Source organism: Fukomys damarensis, unplaced genomic scaffold (genome assembly GCF_012274545.1).
Source record: "Fukomys damarensis isolate Sample0158 unplaced genomic scaffold, DMR_v1.0_HiC HiC_scaffold_19, whole genome shotgun sequence".
In the NCBI taxonomy this organism is placed as follows: domain Eukaryota; kingdom Metazoa; phylum Chordata; class Mammalia; order Rodentia; family Bathyergidae; genus Fukomys; species Fukomys damarensis.
In genome coordinates this window covers 55,462,412-55,485,989 of record NW_022900931.1, presented here as the reverse complement: position 1 = coordinate 55,485,989, position 23,578 = coordinate 55,462,412, and the positions used below count along the sequence as shown (strand labels likewise).

Below are 23,578 nucleotides of genomic sequence, written 5' to 3'. Positions count from 1 at the left end.
TCGGTGAGCGAGCGCCGCGCCGGCCGGGGTCGGGTGCCGGGCTCGGGGGTCGGAAGACAGCCTGTACGGAGACTGGGGACCTCGCGTGGGCCGGGGAGCTGGCGGCGTCTAGTGAGCTGCTAAGTCTAGGGTATTCTCAACAGTGGCGTCCCTGCTAGGTCTCCCGCCTCAGAGGGGCTTCTGGTGAAGTGAGTGAATGCGCTGTGCCTGACTTAAAAGTCAAGTTGACAGGCAGAATGAGCTATTTCCTGCCTCCTTCTTCTTCCTTTTTTAAAAATTTATTTATTTATTTATTTTTTAAAATTTGGTGATACTAGGGATCGAACCCTGAACCCAGGGCTTTCGCGCTGAACTATATCCCCAGCCCTTTTAACATTTTTATTTTTAAAAATGTTGGGACAAGCTCTCATTGTGAAATTGCCAAAGCTGCGCCACCACGTCTGCCTTGACCTTCTTAACCTTGGCACTTGCCGCTGCTCATCCTGCCTGTGGGGTCGACATCAACGGAAGGGACCCCTGTCAGCCTGGTGTTGCCTTCGTCCAGTTGTATGGGTTGTGCATAGGACTGAGATGGAGTGCCCTAGGTACCCCTGAACCCCACCTGACCCAAGGCTGTGGTGACAGTAGTAGTACAAGTGCTGGTAGCAGTAGAGGTGGAGACTGTGTGAGGGATAGAGAGGACCTCCAAGCCAGGCTCCCTGGGCTGCTCTGGGTTGTGCCCTGCAGGAGATGTTTCTTAATGGAATCCTGCCTGCTTCGAGGAATTATGCATTGAATTCGATTGCAAAGCCCATCATCAGGCTCCGACAGCCTCCTGGCCTTACACTTCGGGTGACGTTAGGGGCAGGCAGAAGTATTGTAGGACCTGAGCAGAGTCTTGCCTCCCTTCCCGATAAGCAGAAGGTCGAGGCTCCTGGCTTTGGAAGGCATGGATGGTTATCAAGCCCGGGACTGAGGCTGTCTTGGGGTTTCTATCTTCTATTCAGTGGCGTTAACAACTCTGGAATGCCCTGAGCTGGATCTTGAGAGATGAGCAGGCTGCATTTTGCAGGCCAGCTGGGGGCATTCCAGACAGAGCAAAAGGAAGCAAGACAGGGTGTGGGACTGTGCTTCCCACGGCTCCTTGGTAGCCCAGGAGGGGTCAGGAGGTCAAGGGCGTGTGTGGGCTCATAAGTTGCCTGCCTTGGGGGGTGGAGAGCATCTCCCTCCTGGGAGACTGTGGTCTGGCAGGTCTGGTGGCTGCTGTTAGCTGGCCGGGGTACCAGAACGAAGGTAAGGAGTGTTGCCTGTCAGTAGACAGATGCCAGGGTTGGAGCTGGGGCAGTCTGCTAAAGAAAACGCTCATCTCGGTCCTCTTCAGGGAAGACTAGCCAGGTGCTGGCACCCTGTGCCTGGCAGAGCCTGGGCAGACATGCACCTGTTCGCCTCCATGGCTGTTCCAGATTTTTTTCCCCACGTACCAGGGATTGAACTCAGGTCCTTGCACTTGCAAGGCAGGCACAGCGCCACTGAGCTACATCCCTGGCCCCTGTTCCCTGTTTTATGTGATGTTGGGATGGCCCTGGTCCCAGCAGGTAATGTTGGGAGCAAAAGGGTCCATGGTAGATTTTGTGTGTGTGTGTGTGTGTGTGTGTGTGTGTGTGTGTGTGTGTGATCATCCTTCCTGTAGAGGAGTTGAACTCAGCTTCTGCTTTCTGAAGATTGATGATAGGTTTTTTTCACCCCAAGAGCAGCCAGAAACCTAGATTTAGGTAATAGTTCTCTGTTTATTAAAACTATGAGGAGTGGCAGATGTGGGCATTCCTGTACTTTCAGCACTTTGGGGAGCTGAGGCAAGAGGATTGCAAGTTTGAGCCAGGCCTGGGCAATAGCAAGACCCTGTCTTCATATAAAAATTTAAAAAGAGCTGGAGATTTAACTCATTGCAAAGGCCTGGGTTCCAGCCCTAGTACTATTTTTTTAAAAAAGTAACTGTTCAACTATTTGCTTGAGCTATATGGTTCTCATGATATTTGACTTCTTTGAGCTACAGAGATGGTAGTGGTACATCCTGTAATCCCAGCACTGGGGAGGATGAGGCAAGAGGATTGCCACAAGTTTGAGGCCAGCCTGGGCTACATAGTGACTTCAAGGCCAGCTGAACTATATAGTGAGAGCTTGTCTCAACCCTCCCCCCCAAAAAAAAGAAAAACCAAAGGTAGTAACTTCATATACTCGTTTGGCTTGAATAAAACAAAATGTGATCAAGGTATTGTGAGCCCCAGGGATCCCCGAGTGACCCCATCTGCAGAGTCTTTCTCTCTCTCTCTGTTTTGTTTTTTTGTTACTAGGGATAGAACTCCGGACCTTGTGCTTGGGAGGTAGGTGATGACACCATTGAGCTTAATCCCCTTTCTCCCTTTTTGTGATCCCTCCTGTCTCCCCCTCTGTGCCCTGATGCCGGCTGAACTCTCTCAGTCCCTCTCTGCCCTTCACCGATGTCTGTGAAACTTTCTCCTTCCTTCCCCAAGCTTCACTGCCATTAGCCAATAGCCCTCAACCTCTGGGACCTCTTGGTGGCCTCCCTGCCTCTGAATTTGGGCCACCCACTCCCAGGGCCACACCCTGTTTTTGCTTCTCCCCTGCAGCCTTCAGTTCCAACTCCAGGGGCTTCTCACCAGCACCTCTGACTCCTTAGCTACCTGCCCTGCAGGATCCCAGCTGAATCCCTGTGGCAGCCCCTCTGTGGCTCTGCTGGGGCCTGTATGCCCCTGAGGAAGCTGCTGGGACCATGGCAGCATCTTCAACCTCAGTGGGCTTCTTGGCACAATTTTCCCCTCCCTTCCCTCCTTTCTTCCTTTTTTTTCTTTTTCCTTTTCTTCTCAGTACTGGGGAATCAAACCTCGGGCCTTCACACAGATGCACATAATCCCCAGCTCTTTTTAATTTATTTTTCATTTTGGAGGCAAGGTCTCACTTAGTTGCCCAGACTGGGCTGGAACTTGCAATCCTCCTGCTTCAGCCTCCCAGGTGCTGGGATGACAGGCCTGTGCTACCATGCCCAGCCCAGTTTGTCCTCAGCAACCTTGTCTGTCCTCTGATGCTTGCCCTTGCCTTCCACTTGCTCAGAATATGAAGGTCACCAGTTGGAGTCTGTTTCCATCAGCTTCTTACTCCTCACCCTCAAGCTCCCTCCAGTCCATGCCAGCCATTCTTCCTGCCTTCTAGAGAAGACAGAGACCTCCCATCTCCATCCTCCACCTTTTCCACCTGCAGTTCCTCTTTCCAGTGGCCATTTTTCTTTGGCTACAAATTTGTTACAAAGGTCTTGTTTGTCTGTCTGTCCATCCTTCCTTTGTCCCTTCCTCCCTGCCTCCCTCCTTTCCTTCCTGTGCTGGCGATCAAGGAAGATAAGCAGTCATTCTACCGATGAGCCAAATCCCACCCCTTTTTATTTATTTATTTTTTTGAGTCAGGGTCTGGCTTTGCAATCCTCCTGCCTCAGCCTCCCTAGTAGCTGGGATTACAGGTGTGTGCCATTATGAGCGACTTTCTTTTATCTCGAAGAGAGGAGTCTGGCATCTGTTTGGGTGGTGGGCTCTGGCGCCTGGGCACTGAGGCATGTGAATCTCAGTATGAATCAGGCTAGTGAGAGTAAGGGGTAGGAGTGAAGTAAAAACTAGGTAACAAAGCAGGCGTGGTGGTGGATGCCTGTTATTCCAGCTACTCAAGAGGCTGAGGCAGGAGGATTGCAAAGAGGAATTGGAGATCCATCTGGGCAACAGAGAAAGACCCCTAACTCAAAAAAAGAGTAAGACCCAAAAGAGAGAAACATTGGTTCTGAGTTGGAGATGAGGGAGAGGGACACATCTCAGTAGACCGAAGTGTGCCATCTTGTGAGGGAGCTGTTTGGGGTATCTGGAACACTGGACACAGAGTGTCCGGGCCCCACAGGAAAGTGGATCAGCACTCAGAGGAGTCTGGGCTGGAGCAGAGCACCCGGAGCCCTGGGCAGGCTGGGAGGTAGGAAAGGAAGATGGGAGACCCAGGAGACCAGGAAGCCACAGCTACGTGCAGAAGCCTGCAGGTAGTGTTTGCTTGGCCGCTGCATTTTAAAACTTTTAAATTAGCAATTAATTTCAGAATGGAAGGATTTCTAGGTTTTCTTGAAAAGTCGGGGTCTCTAGCATTGCTTCTAGGTGAGAGCATGGGGTGTATGCAGGAGCACTAGGAAGGGAACAGGTGCAGAAATTCAGGCTGTGTCTCAGAGGAGACCAGAGGAGGGATGGTCCATTTCTAACAAGATGGGTCAGAAAGGGGGCAACTGTGGGCAGTGAGGAGGTGAGTGGGTGTGAACCAAGCCATCCTCTTCACCGAGGGAGGGAGCTGGGGTGTCTGATGGAGAAGGCAGGGGTTTTTCAAGGCAAGAGAGGTTTGTTTAGTGTCACACAAGTTGAGTATCCTTAATCTGAAAATCTGAAATGGCATTGAGGTCCTAAACTTTTCTGGGTGCCCACATGTCACTCAGAAAGTTTAATATTAGCCAGTGTGATGGCACATGCCTGTCATCCCAGCACTCAGATTGAAGCAGGAGGATCACAAGTTTGAGGCCATTCTGGGCAACTTAGTGATACTCAAAAACAAAACAGTCAAAACAAACACAAAGCCTTTTTAGAGTTTGGAGTATTATGAATTTCAGATTAGATTAGAGATGTTTAAAGCCTGTGCAAATATTCCCAAATCTGAGACACTTCTGGTCTTTCGAATTTCAGATAAGCAATAGTCAGCCTTTATAAGGAAAAAGAAGTGCGTGTGGGGGACACAACATGTTCTGCAGCAACCAGAAAAGGCAGGCAGGCTGAGCCATCTTTGTGCTCTGTGGGGCAAGGGAGACCCCAAGTCTCCCTGTGAGGGGGATTCACGATGTCGGGGCTGCTGGCCACCTCTGGGTCTCTATCCTCCTGGAAGTGTTGGTCACCCTCTGTTTCTGTCCTCTTCCCTGCTTGGCAGCACCCTGCCCACCCCGCCTATCCAGAAGTCCCAGATACCTGTATAGCAGCTGCTATCTCTTGTTATTTCCTTCAGGCTTTTGCTCAAATACCACCAGAGTCTTCCCTGAGCAGTCTATTTAGAAATCACTCAGACTTTGTGTGTGTGTGTGTGTGTGTGTGTGTGTGTGTGTGTGTGTGTGTGTGCGTGCACGCACGCGCGCATGCGTGTGTGGCACTGGGATGGAACCCAGGGTCTCATTCATGCTGGGCAAGTGCTCTTCCATGGACTGAGTCACACCCCTGCCCCTAAACATTTTCAGTCAGCCTTATTTTTTTCCATAGCACTTGCTTCTGCCTGACCTTATTTAACTGGTGTTGGTCTCCTTCATGGGACTGAAGGCTCCTTGGGGGTGGGACTTGTGTATCGCAGGATTTCTCCAGCTCTGAACTGTGGGGCATGAGGTAGGCCATCAAGTTTACAGGTGCCTTGTGGTACAAAGGAGGGGGCGTGTTGTCTGGAGAGGGTGGATGACTGCCCAGTGTGCCGGTGTGGTCTTATTTCTTTGTGTCTGGGTCAGAAAAATCCATGTTTATTTTGAAGAATGGGATTTGCTTCATAGACAGCAGAAGGGATTGTCCCTCAGTGCAAGGTGCTGTACCTCAGGTCTTGAGAGGAGGGGTAGGTGCATCACAATAACTGTGATGAATGACGTCAGGCACTCTGCTCAGCTCTTTGAGTCCTCAGATGACAATAACAAGTAGTGGATTCCCTTGTGGTCCCCTTGTTAGTAACAGGTGATCTGTAATGTTAGCCTGGGGCCGTGGACCTGCCCAAGCTTAGGCAGGCAGGCAGCATCAGGACAGGAGCCGAGTGCCTGGCCGTCTGGCTCCACAGTCCATGGTGCCAAGCACTGCTCTCTCCACCTCTCGTCCCCTAGGCATCTGCATCAAGTGTGGGCTTGGTATCTATGGAGCAAGGCAGGCGTGCCAGGCGATGGGGAGCCTGTATCACACCGACTGCTTCATCTGTGACTCCTGCGGTAGGTAACCTCTTCCCTCTACCCCTTTTTGCTCCCTTGCACCCAAGTCCCAGGCAGAGGGACCACTCAGCTCTGGCCCAGGCTGGCCACTGTCTTCCCATGTGCGTGGGTTATGGACCCTGACCCTCTGGACCTGGCCTGTTAGAGGCCCAGGCCTCTGGGGAGATGCTCTAGGGCCTGGGGAGGGAGCTGTGGAGCCACTGAGGAGCGCTTTGGGGCTGTAGGAAAGGCCGCCCCTTCTGTCCACTGCTCTGGCCTCTGTCACCTGTGGGGTGCTAGGGTCTGCCTAGGAGCGGGGTGTGGAGCAGCAAGGGTCTGCCTGTCTGGACCTAGGGATACTGTTTCTTTTTTTCCTGCAATTTATTTATTTTTGTCTTTGTTTACACACAGTATAAATGTAGATGTTCTAAAGAGAAAAAAGTAACTGTAATCTGTCCACCCTAATAAATCTGCACTCTTGATTTTCCAACTGTTCTTCCAGATTTTTATTTTTTTGTACTGGGGATTGAACTTGGGTCTTTGCATTCGCAAGACAGGCACCAGAACCACTGAGCTAAATCCCCGGCCCTGTTCTTCCAGATTTTGCCTCAAGCAGACATCTTTTGTTTATTTGCATTAAATATTTTAATACTTTATTGCAGAATAATATGTGTATAGTGTTAAGTCAAATATTTCTTATAAAAAGCTTTTATTTTTGAGATACTGGGGATCAAACACAGGATCAAACACATTCATACATGCTAGGAAGGGCTCTGCTGGTGAGTATAACCCTAACCTCAGTTGGTGTTTTAAAAAATTTTATTTTGTAAGCCGGGTATGGTGGCGCACACCTGTACTCCCAGGACTTGGGAGGCTGAGTTAAGAGGATCGCTGCGAGTTCAAGACCAGCCTGGGCTACACAGTGAGTTCCAGGTCATCTCAAGTACATAGTGAGACCCTGTCTGAAAAAAAAAAATTTTTTTTTGTTTGTTGTTTGTTTTTCGGTGGTATTAGGCACTGAACCCCAGGGGTACTCTACCACCGAGCCATAGGTTCAGCCCTTTAATCATTTTAAAATTTTGAGACAGGGTCTTGCTCAGCTGCCTAGACTGGCCCCAAACTTGTGATCCACCTGTGTTGCTGGCATGTGCAACTGCACCCAGTTTAGCTTTAATTTTTTTCACTTTGAATGTTCCATTCAGGCTTTTTACCAAGCTCCCATCAGAAGGCCCTCACTAGTCTGTGTCCTTGAACTGTACCCTGTGTGGAGCACTCATTCCTCCCTAGGTGCCTACCTCTGTATCAAATCCACAATTTCCTGTAGGGAATGCTAAGGAAGCTTCAACTCTGAGTCTGTTTGTTGGCCTGGTGAAATGGAAACCCAGACAAAGGACTGGCTTCAGGTTGAGGTTGCTCTAGCGGCTCAGGCAATTATGATTGGCTTGACTGGGTTGCCATGGGGTTTGGGCCTTATCCTCAGTACAATTTCTGTCACTGTGCTGAGATGTCCTGGCAGCAGTTAGCTTTAGACTTCCCTTTTATTCCACTTGTCTGATGGGAAAGGGGTATCTGTCTCTCTCTCTTTTTGGTGGTATTACGGATCATTCTGCTTACTTCTTTGGAGTAGGCACAAAACTTCTTTTCTAGAAAGTGTATCTTGTATCTTACTGGCCGGGTCACCCTGAACTAGTCCGTGTGGCTGGGGATGTTCTGTGACTGACTTGCCTGAGTCTGACCAGTACTGTGGTCAGGGCAGAAGAGCTCAGGCCTACCCGGGGATGGAAGTGAGTTCGGTTTTTCTGAAGCACTGGTGAGGGAGGCTGGAGACTGAGTGAAACTTGAAGATTGAGGGGGAGAGTCAGTCCCGTGAGGAAACCACAGTGTCTCCAACATGGTCCTCTTGCTTTTTGTAGTTACCTAAGAAAGTGGAAGTGGCGGGAAGTTTTCTGGAAGGTGTGATGGGTTTTTATTATGTCCTTTATTGACATTTGATTGGAAATAGATTTCCAAAATAGAAACAACTTTTGTCGTTTTTTTGTGTTGGTGGTACTTGAGTTTGAACCCAGAGCCTCATGAATGGTAGGCAAGTGCTCTACCAGTGAGCCACACCTCCAGACCTCACAGTTTTGAATTCATAGTTTTTTCTTCTGGTAGCCAAGGGTGCTGATAAATTCTGATGTCATTCATATTCATTCTCTTTCTCTGTCTAAGTTGGGGTCTCATTGTGTTGCCCAGGACGGACTCAAAACCTGGGCTCAAGTGATCTACCTGTCTCAGCTTCCAGCATGGCTGGAACTGTAGGTACAGAGTATTGCACCAGACTCTGATTCTCTTTGTGTGTGTGTGTGTGTGTGTGTATGTGTGAGAGAGAGAGAGAGAGTGAGAGAGAGAGAGACCTGCTTTTTCCGTTAGGGAACTCTCAGGAAGAAGGCTGTTACATGGCACAAATCTTTGACGCTTTCCTCTTGTAGCCTGTGAGGATGGTGTGTAATCAAATGCAGTGTGAGTGGTGACCCTAGAGTTGTATAACAGCAGCTAGGCTTAGGGGATTCTGTGTTTGGTGTAGGTTTTGGCTGTTGGTTAGGCTGTACTCTCCTAGAGCTCTTTTAGACTGCAGGTTTGCCTCTTAGTTCTGAGAGTTTTCTCTTAAACTATTTATCTATCTCTGGAACTAAATTTAATGATGTATAATTAAAATAATATGTCTTGACCAAGTTATCTGTATAATATGCTCCATGTTTATCAAAAAATAGGATCTAACTACAGATAAAAAATGCCAAGTGCCAGGGATTTAGCTCAGTGGCATTATACCTACCTTGTAAGTGCAAGGTCCCGAGTTCAATCTCTAGTACTGAGAAAAAAAAAAAAGCGCCAGCTCCAGCCAGCCTATCCTTGCCTTACCTCCCATTACACAGTAGCCCTGTAGCAAGAGAATAAATAGGTAAATGTTTTGCATGACACTGGCCATCACCATGGTAATGACTGCCAGGGCTTATTTTCCAGTTAGGTCTTATTTTTGGGGAAAATAAAGTGATTGTGAATCCACTTTAGAAAATTCATTTTTGTACTCTGCCTCACAAACAGATGTAATAATCTCAATGGGTATAGAAAAAGTAACCAGTAAAAGTCAGTATTTATTTTTTTAATTGGGATTTTGAGACAGGGTCATGCTGTATGGTTCAGGCCAGCCTTGAACTCACTATGTAGTAATCTTCCTGCCTCAGCTTCCCAACTGCTGTGATTGTAGGTATGTGCCACCATGCCCAGCTCAACATTCATTTATCAGAGAACTAATAGTGAGCTAGAAATAAAATTGAACTTTCTAAGCCTAATAAATATTGATTACCATGAATCTATAAAAACATCATACTTAGTAATATGTATCTGTTTTTGTTTTGTTTAGCACTGGGATTGAACCCAGGGCCTTTACACTGAGCCACATCCCAAGCTGTTTTCTTTGTTTTTCCTTTTTTTTTTGGAACCAGGGATCGAACTCAGGTCCTTGCACTTGCAAGGCAGGTGGTGGAACTACTGAGCTAAATCCCCAGCCTGTTTTTCCTTTTTTTGAGACAGGGTCTTGCTATATATAGTTCAGGCTGACCTTGAATTCACTATGGAACCCAGGCTGGCTTTGAACTCCTGGTAATTCTCTTGCCTCAGCCTCCCAAGTGCTGGGATTACAGATGTATACCACCACACTCGTGTCCCTAGCTCTAGGAATGTGTTTAAATTTTGAGATAGGGTCTTGCTAAGTTGCTCAGGCTGGGGTTGAACTTGAAATCCTTCTGCCTCAGCCTCCAAGAGTAAAAAATGTATCTTTAAATAGGGAAATCATGCTTGAGATCATTTCTTCTATTCAGCATTTTTGTAGAGATCGTAGTCATTGCAGTAGGACAAAAATCAATATGCCATGGTCATGGAAAGCTGTACTCAATAATGTAGAGATGTTAGTTTTTCCAAAATTGACCAATAAATGCATTGGAATTCCAAGTAAGCTGATTTTCATGATTTTGACAAGCTGATTCTAAAGTTTAAATGAATGAGCAATGGGCTAAGAATTGTCCAGATGATCTTTAAACAGAGCAGGTTTGAGGACTGTCCCACTACCAGGTTCCAGTGCCTATTGTCACACTAATTACTTTCATGTGGTACCGGTGCCAAGTACAGACAGACAAATGTGACAGAATGGAGAGTCCAGGACCACACCCGTGTCCGTGTGGAAACTCGATGGGCGACACAGGTGGCATTGCATCTGGTTCTGGAAGGACCTAAAAAATTAAATTTGGGTGGGTTAAAGATTTAAATGTGTAGCTGGGTATGGTGGCGCACGCCTGTAGTCCCAGGACTCAGGAGGCTAAGGCAGGAGGATCGCTGTGAGTTCGAGACCAGCCTGGGCTACATAGTGAGTTCCAGGTCAATCTCAACTACATAGTGATACCCTGTCTCAAAAAACCAAAAAAAAAAAGAAAATGTGTAAAGCAAAACTTGACATTTTTAGGAGTAAACATAGAAGTATATATGTACCAATCTTTTGGGAGGTGATTTATTTTCAGTCACACTGAACATAAAACCAGAGATTAATAAATTTGGCTATTTTAGAAATTACATTAAATTATACCATGAAGAAAGGGGCAAACCATATACTGCCACGTATATATCTTATCAGGGTTTTCCAGAAAATTCATTTTCACATTATTAAGGAAAAGATAAATATGGAAAACTCAGTGTTCCTTTATAGTTTGACTGTGAGATATATATATATACATATATACGTACATATGGGTATGTGTTTCCTTAATTGTCTGTATTCCTGCTTGGGACTCTTTAGGATTCCTGAATGTGAGGATTCTGGTCTTTTATTGATTTAGGGGAAAAATCTTAGCTATTTTATTTTCCAAAGTTGCTTATCTCTCATTCTTTTTTTATTTCCTTCTAGAATTCAAATGAGAAATATTAGACTTTCTTATGCTTTTTGTCTCTTAACCTCTCCTTCATATTATTCATTCCTCAGTCTCCCTTTGTTTTATTCTTTTCTTTTTGCTGTGGTGGGGATGAAACCCAGGGCCTCTCTCATCTAGTCAAGCACTCACCTCTAAGCTACACAGCCAGTCTTCCTCTTGTTTTTGGTTTGTTTTTTTTTTCTTGGTACTGGGGTTTGAACTCAGGACCTTGGGCTTGCCAGGCAGGCGTGGTGCCACTGAGCTACATTCCCGGCCCATTCTTGCTTTGTGTCTGATTTCTTCACAGATTAATCTTCCAGAATCTGGGATTCAAATGACTGATTTTTCTCCTTAGCTGTGTTTAACATCCCATTTAACTCTGTCATTGCGTTTTCTGATTCAGTGATTGGGTTGTTTTATTTATTTGATGTTCTATATGGTTCTTTTTTTTTTCAAATTTGCCTCAACATTTTTGATAGTCTATTGTTTTGTTTTTTTTAATGAAGATTTAAAAAACATAAAGTATAAGCCAGGTGTGGTGGCGCACGCCTGTAATCCCAGCACTCAGGAGGCTGAGGCAGAAGGATTGATGTAAGTTTGAGAACAGCCTGGTCTACATAGTGAGTTCCAGGTCAGTCTCAACTACATAGTGAGACCCTGTCTCAAACAAACAAACAAACAACAACAACAACAAAAACTACCATAAAGTGTAATATATACCAATCTTGAGTGTTTTTCGGCATTTTCATGTGTACCTGTGCCTGGGTAACAGCCCAGATCAATAAGAGGTAGAACATTTCCATCACTCTAGAAGATTCTCTTTTCTTTCCAGTCAAGTATTAATAGACTCTTTTTCTTTTCTTTTTTCGCTGTGCTGGGGACCACTGAAGTACAGTCTATGAATGGGTTTTTAAACTGTAGAATTTGGCTGTTACGAATAAAAGTACTAGTGTACCATGTTTGTTGATGGACATTTTTCTCATCTCGTAGTGGTGTTGCTGAGTCATAGAGTAACATTTGTATAGCTTTAATACATAATATGAAACAGTTTACTAGAGTGGAGGAACCGATTTCTAGTACTGTTGCCAGTATATTAAGAGTTCCAGTTTCCCTGATATCCTGCCAGCACCAAGCGTTGTCCATCTTTAAGTCATTCTGGTCAAGGGGGAGTAGTGTCTTAATGTGACTTTAATTTGAACTTTCCTGATGAGTAGCAGTGACTCTCGCCTCTTTGTCGGCCATTTGAATATATTTGTTTATAAAGTGCTTGTTTATTTTTGGGGGGTGGTATGGGGTAGAACTCAGGACCTTCCACTTGCGATATAGGTGGCGGAACCACTGAGCTAAATCCCCGGCCCCTATAAGTGCTTGTTGACCTACACCTCCTTTTTTGTTGTATTAGGCATTGAACCCAGGGCACTGACACTGAGCTACATCCCTAGCCTTATTTATTTATTTGTACCGGGTATTCAACGCAGGACCTTGCGTTTGCCAGGCAGGCGCTGTGCTGCTGAGCTACATCCCCGGCCCTTTTTTATTTATTTCCTAACCTTTTTTTGTTTTTTGAGATAGGGTCTCACTATATCGCTAAGTTGCCCAGACTAGGCTCAAAGTTGCAGTCTTCTTACCTCGGCCTTCCAGGGTTCTGGGATTATAGGCATGCGTGTACCCCACTATACCTGGCTACTGTTTTTTAAATAGAGCTTATGAATTTTCTTAGCAATTTGTAGGAGTGCTTTGTGTATCTTAGAAAAGGTCCATTATGTATATATGTACCGTCAAAGTCGTTTCTCTGTGGTTGCCTCATTCTTTCTTAGTATTGTCTTTTCTTCTTTGTTTGTTTTTTGAGATAGGGTCTTGGTGTCTAGTTCAGACTCACCCTGAACTCACTATGTAACCTAGGCCGTCCTTGCACTCAAGCCACCCTTCAGGTGAAGCCTCCCAAGTTCGGGGATTACAGGTGTGCAATGGTTTAATGATGTCTTTGATGAAATCCAGCCCCTCCCTTGCTTAAATCCTGACATCCTTTTTGCTCCCAGCACTGGATATGGAACCCAGGGCCTTGTACATTCTGGGCAAGCACTGTTAGCTACATACCCAGCCCTTTCTTATTTTTACTTTGTTTTGAGACAAGGTCTTGCTAAATTGCCCATACTGTTCTCAAATTCGCAGCTCTCTTGCCTCAGCCTCTTGAGTGGTAGGATTACAGGCATGTGACACTATGTGCAGTGAAAAGAAATTCTTCATAAAGCCCAGTTTATCTTTGTCTGCTTATGGTTACCGCTTTTTGAAATGTCCTAGGAAATCTTTGTAATCTTACGTTTTAGACATCTGCTTTTATTTTGTAAGCATATTAAACATACCTATTCTGTATTCTCTGGCTAACAATTCCAATGTCAAATGTCTTTTGAAGTCTTGCTTCTATTGTTTATTGTTTCTCCTCACTCTTGGTCATGATAACTTGTTCCTTATGTGTTTTATAGTTTTTGTTTATGGAAGTCTGTCTGTGGGAGTTTGCTGAGGTCTATATTGAGGGTGCATTTCCTCAGGGAATATAAAAATTTTTGTGAAGGAATGTTTTCTTTCCTTCACAAAAATTAAAAACACACAAAAAACCGTATGAGATGAATATTTTTCTTGTATGAATACCCGGATATACTTTTTATTCATGCAGTATATTGTGATATGGTCTTTATGTGTATGCGTGTGTGCTCTCTGGACAGGCCCTTGCACATGCTAGACAAGTGCCCTACCACCGAGCCACACCTCAGCCCTCATTAGTCCTCTTTAGCCCAGCTCCCTCTTCCTTTATTGCTGAATAGGAGTCCATTGGATGACTCCCCCCCAGTTGGCTTACCCCCTTAACTGTTGGTGATCCTCTGTGGTCCTGCGACTGTTCCTGTAGAGTTCACTTGGTGGACATATGTTTTCATTTCTCCTGAGTAAATTCCAAGGAGTGGAATTTCTGGGTCATAGGGTAAGTGTATGTTTAACTTTAGAAGAAACTGCCAGACTGTTTTCCAAAGGGGCTGTACCACTTTATACTCGCACCAGAAATGTAAGGGAGTTGGTTTATTCTACATATTTGCCAACAATTGGTATTTTTGCCTTTAATTTTTACCCATTCTAATGGGTGGTATCTCATTGTGGTTTTAATTTGCATTTCTCTGATGTTTAATGAGGGTTAATATCTTATTGTTTGCTTCTTGGCCCTTAATAAATCTTTTGTGAAGTCATTTCAAGGATTTCCCCCACCAATTTTTTTAAACCTTGGGAATTGTCTTTTAATTGTTTTAATTTAATTGACATAAATTAAAATAATTTAGCTATTTTAATAATTATTTAAATTACTGAGTTTTAGGAATATGTATTTATTTATTATGAGTAGAAGTTATTTATTTTTTTTTTTTTTTTTTTTTTTTGTACCAGGGATTGAGCTCAGGACCTTGTGTTTTCAAGGCAGGTGCGGTCCCACTGAGCTAAATCCCTGGCCCTGGTGGATATTTTGTGTTTGTCTCCTCTAGTATGATTTTTTTTTTTTTCTTTCAGGGCTGGGGAATGAATGCTGGGCCTTGGATATACTAGGCAAATGCTCTGTTGCCGTGCCAATCCCAGCCTCTCCTAATGTGATTTAGTTTTGGTTTTGTTGTTGTTGTTGTTGTTGTTTGAGACAGTATCTTCCTGGTAGTCCATGAGAGCCTCAAATTTGTGATCCTTCTGCTTTAGCCTCCTGCGTATGCCACCATGTCTCACTTTTAAAAATATTTTTAGCTGGGCCTGGTAGTGCACTCTTATAATCCCAGCACTCAGGAGGCTGAGTCAGGAGAATTGCTGTGAATTTGAGGCCAGCTTGGGCTGCATAGAGTATGACAAAAAGACACACACACACACACACACACACACACATTTTAATGTTGATTCTTTTTCCCTCCCTGTACTGGGGATTGAACCCAGGTCCTTTGCACTGAGTTGCAGCTCTAAAAATTTTTATTTTTTTGAGGCAAGGTTTGGGTAAGTCACAGTTGTCTGAGTTGGACTGCAAATTTCAGCCACCCAGAGTGCTAAGATAACAGGTATGCAATACCACATAATGATGTCTTTTGATGAGAAATTAAAAATTTGGATTAAGCCTAATTTGTCTTTTGCTTTTGTTTTGTTTTATGGTTATTGCTTTCTGTGACTTTTGTTGTTGTTGTTTTGTTTTGGTACCAGGGATCTGTTCCACTGAACTAAATCCCCAGCCCACTTTTTTGTTTTTCTGTACTAGTGATTAAACTCATGGTCTTTTTCTCCCCACAACTGGGGATCAAACTCAGGACCTTGCACTTGCAAGGCAGGCATACTGCCACTGAGCTAAATCCTGGCCTACACTCATGATCTTGTACATGCTAGGCAAGTGATGTTCCACTGAGCTACAGCCCTAGCTGAGTTTCTGTAATTTAAAAGTCCATCCTACAGGGTATGGTGACACATGCCTATAATCTCAGCTACTCAGGCTGACCAAAAGGATTACAGGTTCAAGGCCAGCTGGGGCAACTTAGTGCAAATTTATCTCCAAATAAAATAAAACCAAACCAGGTCTTGGAATGTAGCTCAGTGTCGGAGTGCTTGCCCAGCATGCATGAGGCAGTGAGGGGTTTAGAGGGCCTGGTTCAATCTTGGCTACAACCAAGAAAACAAGAAGTCTTTGTTCTCCTTTAGCCACAGAGGTAGCCAGAGAGTATTTTCTTCTGGTATTTTAGGTTGCTAACTATTTTTTAGGTTGGTATCTCATTGCATATTAATTTTTATGTTTTGTGTGAAGTGAGATTTTATTTTTCCTGTAAAGATATCCAGTTGTTCCAGTACCATGTGATGAACACTTTCCATCTTTTATGTTTGTTGAAATATTTATGGGTACAATTTTGAACTTCATTCTATTTCATTGAGCTTTTTTTTTTTGGTACCGGGGATCGAACTTGGGTTTGCGAGGCAGGCAGTGGAACCACTGAGCTAAATCCCTGGCTTCATTGAGCTTTTTCTCTCTCCTTATCCTGATATTAGATTGCCATGATTACTATAAATGTACAAAATAGGTAGGGTAAGTCCTCCAGGTTGGTTGCTCTTTTTCAACATTATTTTGGCTTTTCTAGATCCTTTGCATTTTTGTATTTGCTTTTTTTGGGGGGGGTACTGGGAATTGAACTCGGGTCCTTGCGCTTGCAAAGCAGTCGCCAGAACCACTGAACTAAATCCCCAGCCCTGTATGTGCATTTTTATATAAATTTTAGGATTGACATCAGTTTCTACAAAAAAAAGCAATGAAATTTTCATTGGGTTTATTTAGAGAGAACTAATACCTTTTTTTTTTTTTTTTTTTTTGAGGCAGGGTCTCTCTTGGTAGTTCAGGCTGGTTCTGAACTCACTATGTAGCCCAGGATGGCCTTGAACTGGTGATCCTCCTGCCTCAGCCTCCCGAGTGCTAGGATTACAGGCGTGTGCCACCATACCTGGCTTTAATATCATTTAAAAATTTTTTGGTGGTACTGGGGATTGAACTCAGGGCCTTTGAACTGAGTTACATCCCAGCCCCTTTTAAAATTTTGAGGCAGGATCTGGCTAAGTTGCCAGGCTGGCCCTGAACTTATGTTTTTCCTGCCCCGGGCTCCCAGAGTGCTGGGATGACAGGGTTGTGTCACCTTTATGCTCAGCAGTGTTATAACATTTGAAGCTATGGCCCTGGTTGTCATGAACTGTGAAGGGCTGAGGTTTCACTCTTCGTGGAGGCTGGCAGTTTCTTGCCACTTTCTTTGATGCTCACAGATGAGTCGAAGTCTTGGGTCAGAGACTCACAGCATGAGCTTCACGTTCGATTCAGTCCACCTACTCTTACAGTGCCATGGGGGTGACATGGTGTGACCCCGGAGAGTGTATGTCAGGGATACAGTTTAGGAAACTCCAGTATTATTTTTTCTGAGTTAGGGTCTCCCTGTGTTGCCTACCTGGTCTTGAACTCCGGGGTTTAAGTGCTCCTCCATCTCAGTCTCACAAGTAGTGGGACCACAGGCGTCTGCCACCGTCAGCTTTGGGAACCTCGATGTTTTATAATAGGCTGCCAGCAAAGATGCCTGACCCTTGTCCTGGAGAAACATTTTATCTGAAATACCGGACAGCAGGCAAACCTGCCCTCTGCTCCTAAGAGAAATGTTCTTTCTGTCTTCTAAGGATCTGCTCTGCAGACATTCTTGAAAAGAGAATCCAGGATGAGAGCTCTTAGTACTGTATTTGTGAGATGTTCAGAAATTTGAGAGAGCCAGTGGACAATTGTCTCCCAGCAATAGATAGTATAAATTTCTATATATGTAGGTATTTTTAAATCTCAGCAAAGTTTGATTTTACAGTATATGGTCATACTCATATTTCTTTAATGGTTTTTATTTATTAGTACACATTTGTAATATGTGGGCCAGGGATTTAGCTCAGTGGTTCTGCTGCCTGCCTCACAAACACAAGGTCCTGAGTTCAATCCCCAGTACCAAAAAAAACAAAACAAAACAAAACCAAAACCATTTGCAATATGTAATGATTTCATTGTGGGGAGTTGGTACAAATAAATAACACACCGTAATTCTTTTTACTTCTTCTTCTCCCTCCCTCCTTCCTCCATCTTTTGGTTTTCTTCCCAATTGCAGAAGATCTGTTGCCCTGTTTCCTACTATCTTCTTCTTTTTTTTTTTTTTTTTGGTACCAGGGATTGTTTCCTACTATCTTATCTTTTATTTTGCTCATTACATTATCACATTTTGGGTCTCATCTTAAAAAAAGACATGAGCTATTTAAACTAAATCCTTTAGACTTTCTTCTATGTGTTTTGATGCCATTGTAAGCATAATTTTAAGATTCCTAGTTTATTTTCCAATCATTTGTTGTTAGTATATTAAAAATATGCAGTTTTTATACTGGTCTTCTCTTCTACAGTCTTGCTAAACTTGCTTATCCTAGTGGTTTCTTATAAATAGCTTATGATTTACTATCATTCTGTCTGTGATTAAAGATAGTTTTACCTCTTCCTTTCTAGTCTTACTTACTTACTTATTTATTATTTATTTTTTGGGTACCGGGGATCAAACTCTGGCCCTTGCACTTGCAAGGCAGGTGGCAAAAACCACTGAGTTAAATCCCCGGGCCCCTTATTACTTACTTACTTACTTATTTATTTATTTATCTATTTATGATTCCACTACAGAGGTTTGAACTCAACCATTCTCTAGTTATTGTTATCTTTTCATTATTTTATCTTGAGACAGGGTCTAAGTTACTAAGTTGTGCAGACTGGGCTTGAACTTGTGATCCTCCCACCTCGGCCTCTGAGTGCTGGAATTGCAGGTGTGCCTCCCCGCACCCAGCACAGAATAGTCATATATTTGCATTGACAATCTCTTGCCAGAGTTCTCTTGACAACGATTCTAATTTGGGGGAAGTATTTATTATAATAATAACAAAACGTTAAAGAGAGATTTCAAATGCATCCCTAATCCAGCGTCTCACCGGATAGAGGTCAGCCAGATTCCATCTCTGGTTCTAGCACCTCAGGGAACCCATTGTAAGCCCTGGTCCTTACAGGGAGACGGCTCCGCGGGAAGGCCTTCTATAATGTGGGCGACAAAGTGTACTGCCAGGAAGACTTTCTGGTGAGTCCAGGTTGTGCTACAGGTGGGAGCTGGGGCGGGACCTTCTTTCTGATTCCCCTGGAGACCTGAGGCCAGGAGGCAGGAGCTGGCTGGGCACGGAGTGCCCCTTTGTCCCACGATGTCCTGGATCCTGTGTCCCCTCCCAGTACTCCGGGTTCCAGCAGACGGCTGACAAGTGCAGTGTGTGTGGGCACCTCATCATGGAGATGGTGAGAATTTCCCCAAACTCCTAATCCCCTCTGGCGAGGAGTCTGAGGACCCCCTTTCACCTCTGGCAGATCTGAGGGGGGATGCTTAGAGCTTGAGCCTCTCTAGGGGGCGTGGCTGAGACCCACTCCCACTGACCCCCTCCCACCCCCAGATCCTGCAGGCTCTGGGCAAGTCCTACCACCCAGGCTGCTTCCGGTGCTCCGTGTGCAATGAGTGCCTGGACGGGGTGCCCTTCACAGTGGACGTGGAGAACAACATCTACTGTGTCCGAGACTACCACACGTGAGTTGATGGTGCTGCCGATCAGGTGTGACCCACACTGCCTCCCCGCCTCCCCTGGGCACTGCTCTTGGGCACTCAGAAGTGGGGGCAGGGCATGGATCGCCACCTCTCTGGTGGTTCAAACATCCGCTGCTGCTTCTCCTGGTCTTTGCCCCTCTTCCTGATAAGGGTCTCTCCTGACTGCCCTACCCTCCATCTAGCCCTTTGCCCCTAGAGCCCGGCCTCTTCCACCTGGGCATGGGGCTTAGCCCTTACCTGTCTGGTGCTCATGTAGGCTGCTGGTCCATTCCGCTTGCTTCAGGTTCCTGTGCTTCTGCCTGTATTGGGATAGGTGTTAGGTAGCCCTCAGGGTTCTTGGCAAATGGTTGCCTAAATCTGGATCTTAAGGGGCAGGGAACTCACAGGAAGCATGAAGGAGATGGCAGGACACAGCCTGGTGCCATCTACAGGAAGTAGTGGGGGAAATGAACTGGGAGCCAGGTGACATGCCTCTACCAAGGCACGCCACTACCACGCCCCTCCTCCCGGGCATCCAAATAAGGACAGAGGACTACTGGGGGTGGACCTGTCCTCATGCCCTTGGCCTCTGGTCACTCAGATGGTCACTTCTGGTTTCCTTTGTTCTTTCAGGGTTTTTGCACCAAAATGTGCCTCCTGTGCCCGTCCTATCCTCCCTGCACAGGTAGGAACCACTCACCTGGAGACGATCAGGTACCTGACTCTGCTGGCTTCTGCCTGCTCCTGTCTGGTCCACCTCGCATCCTGGGCCTCGGTGGGAGGGATGAGCAGATGCCCTTGCTTCACATCTATCAGGGATAAGGGATGACTACTGTGCCCAAGCAGGTGCCCCTGGCATGAATTAGAGGAAAGAGGTGGCCCTGCTGCTTGCCCTGGTGCTGCCTCAGCTCCATTATCCATGGGTGAAAGGCTTCCCCCTGTCATTCAGTTGTGCAGGTAGAGGCAGGGTGGGCTGGGGAGAGGGTGAGGAAGGCCACCTAGGGTCTCTTACATGAGCTGGGTCTGTCCCAGCCTGCTGCCTGGTGAGCAGGCCTGGCAATGGCCAAGGTGCACGCATGTCCATTAATGTCACCTGCTGCTACCTGGTTGGCTCCAGGAAGCACCGTGCCCACGTTCACACGGGCTGAGTGTATCTCCACCACCACAAGGCAGCTTTGGGCAGATGTGTGCTCTGGTACAGTTTGCCCAGAGTCCCGGTGTGCTTACTGTGTGTGAATCCCGTCTCTTCCTGCAGGGCTGTGAGACGACCATCCGTGTGGTGTCCATGGACAGAGACTACCACGTGGAGTGTTACCACTGTGAGGTGAGCCGGGCCCTCTACCAGGTTGGCAGGTGGGGCAGTCTCCTCCCACACACAACTCCCCTTCCACGGCCCGAGCGTCATCTGTCTTCTCCCAGTGAGCCCCTCCTTGCTCAAGACCTGTTCTCTCTCAGGCCATTTCTCATTCCGTCTACTCCATCCGATGTTTACAGTATGGGGTGCTGAACAGAATATAGTCCCTACTGTCTAGGGAGAGATGTGTGCTTGGCAGTATCTGCACAAAGTAATTACTACTGAAGAGAGCTGTCAGAGCACACAGGAGGCCTTAGAAAAGCATGCAAGGCTTTCTGGAGGAGGTGATGCCCAAGCTAAGGTTGGAAGAGTGAGGAGAGGCAAGAAGGCAGTGTAAGGATCTCTCCAGGCAATAGAGGCAGAACACCTTAGGTCCCCAGGGAGTGTGTGGCTTTGAGCAGCCGGAATCCGCAGGAGCTGGGGACAAAAGGTCATGTGAGCTAATGAGTGTGGACTCCGCCTGGGGGCAGTAGAGACTAAAAGGCTCGGTTTGGATTTTAGAAGACCCAGTGCTGTGCAGAACTGGAGGAAGCAGGAGTGGGGATAGGGAACCCCTTGGGAGCTGGTGGGGTCAGGGGTGTGGTCTCAGGTTCAGGGAAGTGGATTGAGTTGAGTGATCACAGAGCGGGAGAAGGGCCTGGGATTGGCAGGTGACCTGATGCAGGAATTTGGGGGTCAGGAAGTAACAGGAGCCTGGAAGAGAGTGAGTGTGTCGGTCAGCTTTCTGTCACTGTATCAATACTTGAAGAGATCATCTTATAAAGAGAAAAGGTTGGGCCGGGGATTTAGCTCAGCGGTTCAGTGGCCTGCCTTGCAAGCGCAAAGACCCGAGTTCAATCCCTGGTACCCCCCCAAAAAAGAGAAAAGCTTGATCCTGGTTTCAGCCCATGCCTGATGGCTCTGCTGCTTGGGGCCTGTGATGCACATCACAGTGGAGGAGCAGAGCTGCTCACCTCCTGGCTGGGACAGAAAAGTGGGTGTGGAAAATGCCAGGGTCTTGTTGTTCCCTGTGAGGGCACGGCCCCAGTGACCCCAAATCTCCTAATGATCCTACCCCCAGTAACCCCGAGGGTGGGGACCAAGCCTGTGATACATGGGACAGTCCAGAGGGGAGGGACAGGTGTGCCACACCTCACTTTGGTAGTGGAGGCATCTGCACATCCAGGAGGCTGTTAGCTGTTCAGAGCTTCACAGAAAACAGTTCTGGGGTCGCTGGCCTGTAACACTCCCTTCTGAGACTGCCCTGCAGATTCTACTCTCTTTGGTGTCCCCACATTCTCAACTCCAGACACGGTCTAGGGGGCAGCCCAGAGTTGGGGCAGCTGTAGAGCTTCTCTCAGGAGTCTCTGACCTGCCTGCCTTGCTGTGTCTGAGAATTACTGCTCATATGTACTTGTTTTATTCATGGTTAGAGAGGAAATCCAGTGTCTGTTAACTGTGTTACTGAGGGGTGTGGGAGGCCTGTCTTGGCCTAGCAGATGGCAGCTGAAGGGAGGGGAACAAATGAGGCCTTTCAGGGTGGGTTGGAGAGAAGAGAGTAGGAACTCAGGAAAGCCCCAGGAGGCCAGTATTTAAGGGACCACAAAGGAGGAGGAGAAGAGGTGCAGAGGACCACGTGGTAGGAAACCCAAAGAGTGACGAGTTCAGAGCCCCAGGGACAGGAAGGGGAAACTTGGAGTAGGAAGCCTGAGGTGCTTTGGTGGAGGCCAGGGGCCCAGTGGGAGCAGAAACGGAGAGGATAGATGAGAATCAGATGTGCAAAGGGACCACAGCACCCCGCTCCAGCAATAATGACCTCAGTGTCCCTCTGCCTGTTCAGCTGTCTGTCCTGTGGGCTGCAGTGTCCCCTTGGGGTCACTGAGCACAGGCCTTTGCCCACAGTTGAAGCTGAGAATCAGAGCAAGCTGCCCCTGATGGGCTGGGATGGGCATGAGGATGCCGCTGTTGCCTGGAAGGCTGAGGCTGGTACAGTACTTGGCTGTCCTGGCCCCTCCTCCTCACTCTGGAGGCCAGGAGTAAGTAGCAGGAGCCAGGCCAGGGGATCGGCGCGTGTGCGTGGACAGGGAGGAGACCTGGACACCTGGGATGTGAGTGGTTTGAGGTGGTGACTGGAACAGCAGCCTGGCTCCATTACCTGTCCAGGGAGGCAAGAGCTAGTCTTCCGGGCTTTGGGTCACAGGGGTCAAAGCTGCCAGGCATTTTAGTTCCAGCTGCCACAAAGGGCACAGAGCCAAACTCCTTGTTTGTCTTTCCAAATTCTGCCTCTTCTCTCCTCCCCTCCTGTCACCCAGGACCTCATGTTCTAGGCGGCATTCTCTTAAGGTCCCTTGTGCCAGGCATTCTGCTCCCTGTGAGGTACACTCAGGAGGACTTTTTTTGTTTTGTTTTTTTGAGACAGGGTCTCACTGTGTAGTGAGACTGACCTGGAACTCACTGTGTAGCCCATGCTGGTCTCGAACTCACAGTGATCCTCAGGAGGACTTTCGCAGGCAGCAGCTTCCCACACGCAGGCCCTTCTGCCTTCCCGCCCCTGCCTTACTTTGCTCTGGTGATCACTTGTATCTGGCTTTTCTCACTCGCTGGTTCTCCTTCAGTCTCTTGCCCAAGTCCTCCTCTGCTGCCTCTGGATGCTGCAGCCTCCAAGGCTGAGCGCTTCCTCCTCTCCATTATTCTAGTTACCTGCGCTTCCCGGAGAGTAAACCCCTTGACTTATTTTTTAAAAAACGACCCTAAAGGGATTACTGGCATGCCAGCACTGTTGGAGGCTGAGGCAGGAGGATCACGAGTGGGAGCCCAGTGTAGGCAATTTAGCAAGCCCGTGACTCAAAATAAAAGTTTTAAAAGCCCAATTTCACACAGTTGGTCATGTTGATGCCCACATTTGCTGACCAGCCCTTGCTCCCAGACGCCAAACTTGTATCCAGCTATTTCCTCTTGGGGGTTCATGAGGCTCCCCCAGTGGGTGTGTCCAGCGCTGGGCCACCGCAGTGCTCGCTGTGCGCTCCCCCCTCACCCCGCCCTTCACCTGTGTTCTTCCCTAGGACTGTGGGCTGCAGCTGAGCGGGGAGGACGGACGCCGCTGCTACCCCCTCGAGGGCCACCTGCTGTGCCGCCGCTGCCACCTGCGGCGCCTCGG

General features: G+C 46.9%; 1 protein-coding gene across 1 annotated transcript in view; it reads left to right on the top strand.

Moving 5' to 3' along the window:
* The window catches only part of Wtip (WT1 interacting protein), a gene marked incomplete at its 3' end in the record, with an annotated part of 24,820 nt that extends 1,244 nt beyond the window's left edge, over positions 1-23,576 (top strand). The window contains exons 2-9 of the mRNA XM_010631941.2: positions 1,131-1,272; positions 5,909-6,010; positions 18,532-18,599; positions 18,746-18,808; positions 18,961-19,091; positions 19,722-19,773; positions 20,344-20,412; positions 23,484-23,576. Of these exons, the coding sequence (XP_010630243.2) occupies positions 1,131-1,272; positions 5,909-6,010; positions 18,532-18,599; positions 18,746-18,808; positions 18,961-19,091; positions 19,722-19,773; positions 20,344-20,412; positions 23,484-23,576 (720 nt within the window). The remainder of the gene's footprint in view (positions 1-1,130; positions 1,273-5,908; positions 6,011-18,531; positions 18,600-18,745; positions 18,809-18,960; positions 19,092-19,721; positions 19,774-20,343; positions 20,413-23,483) is intronic.
* Between the last annotated feature and the right edge of the window lie 2 nt (positions 23,577-23,578).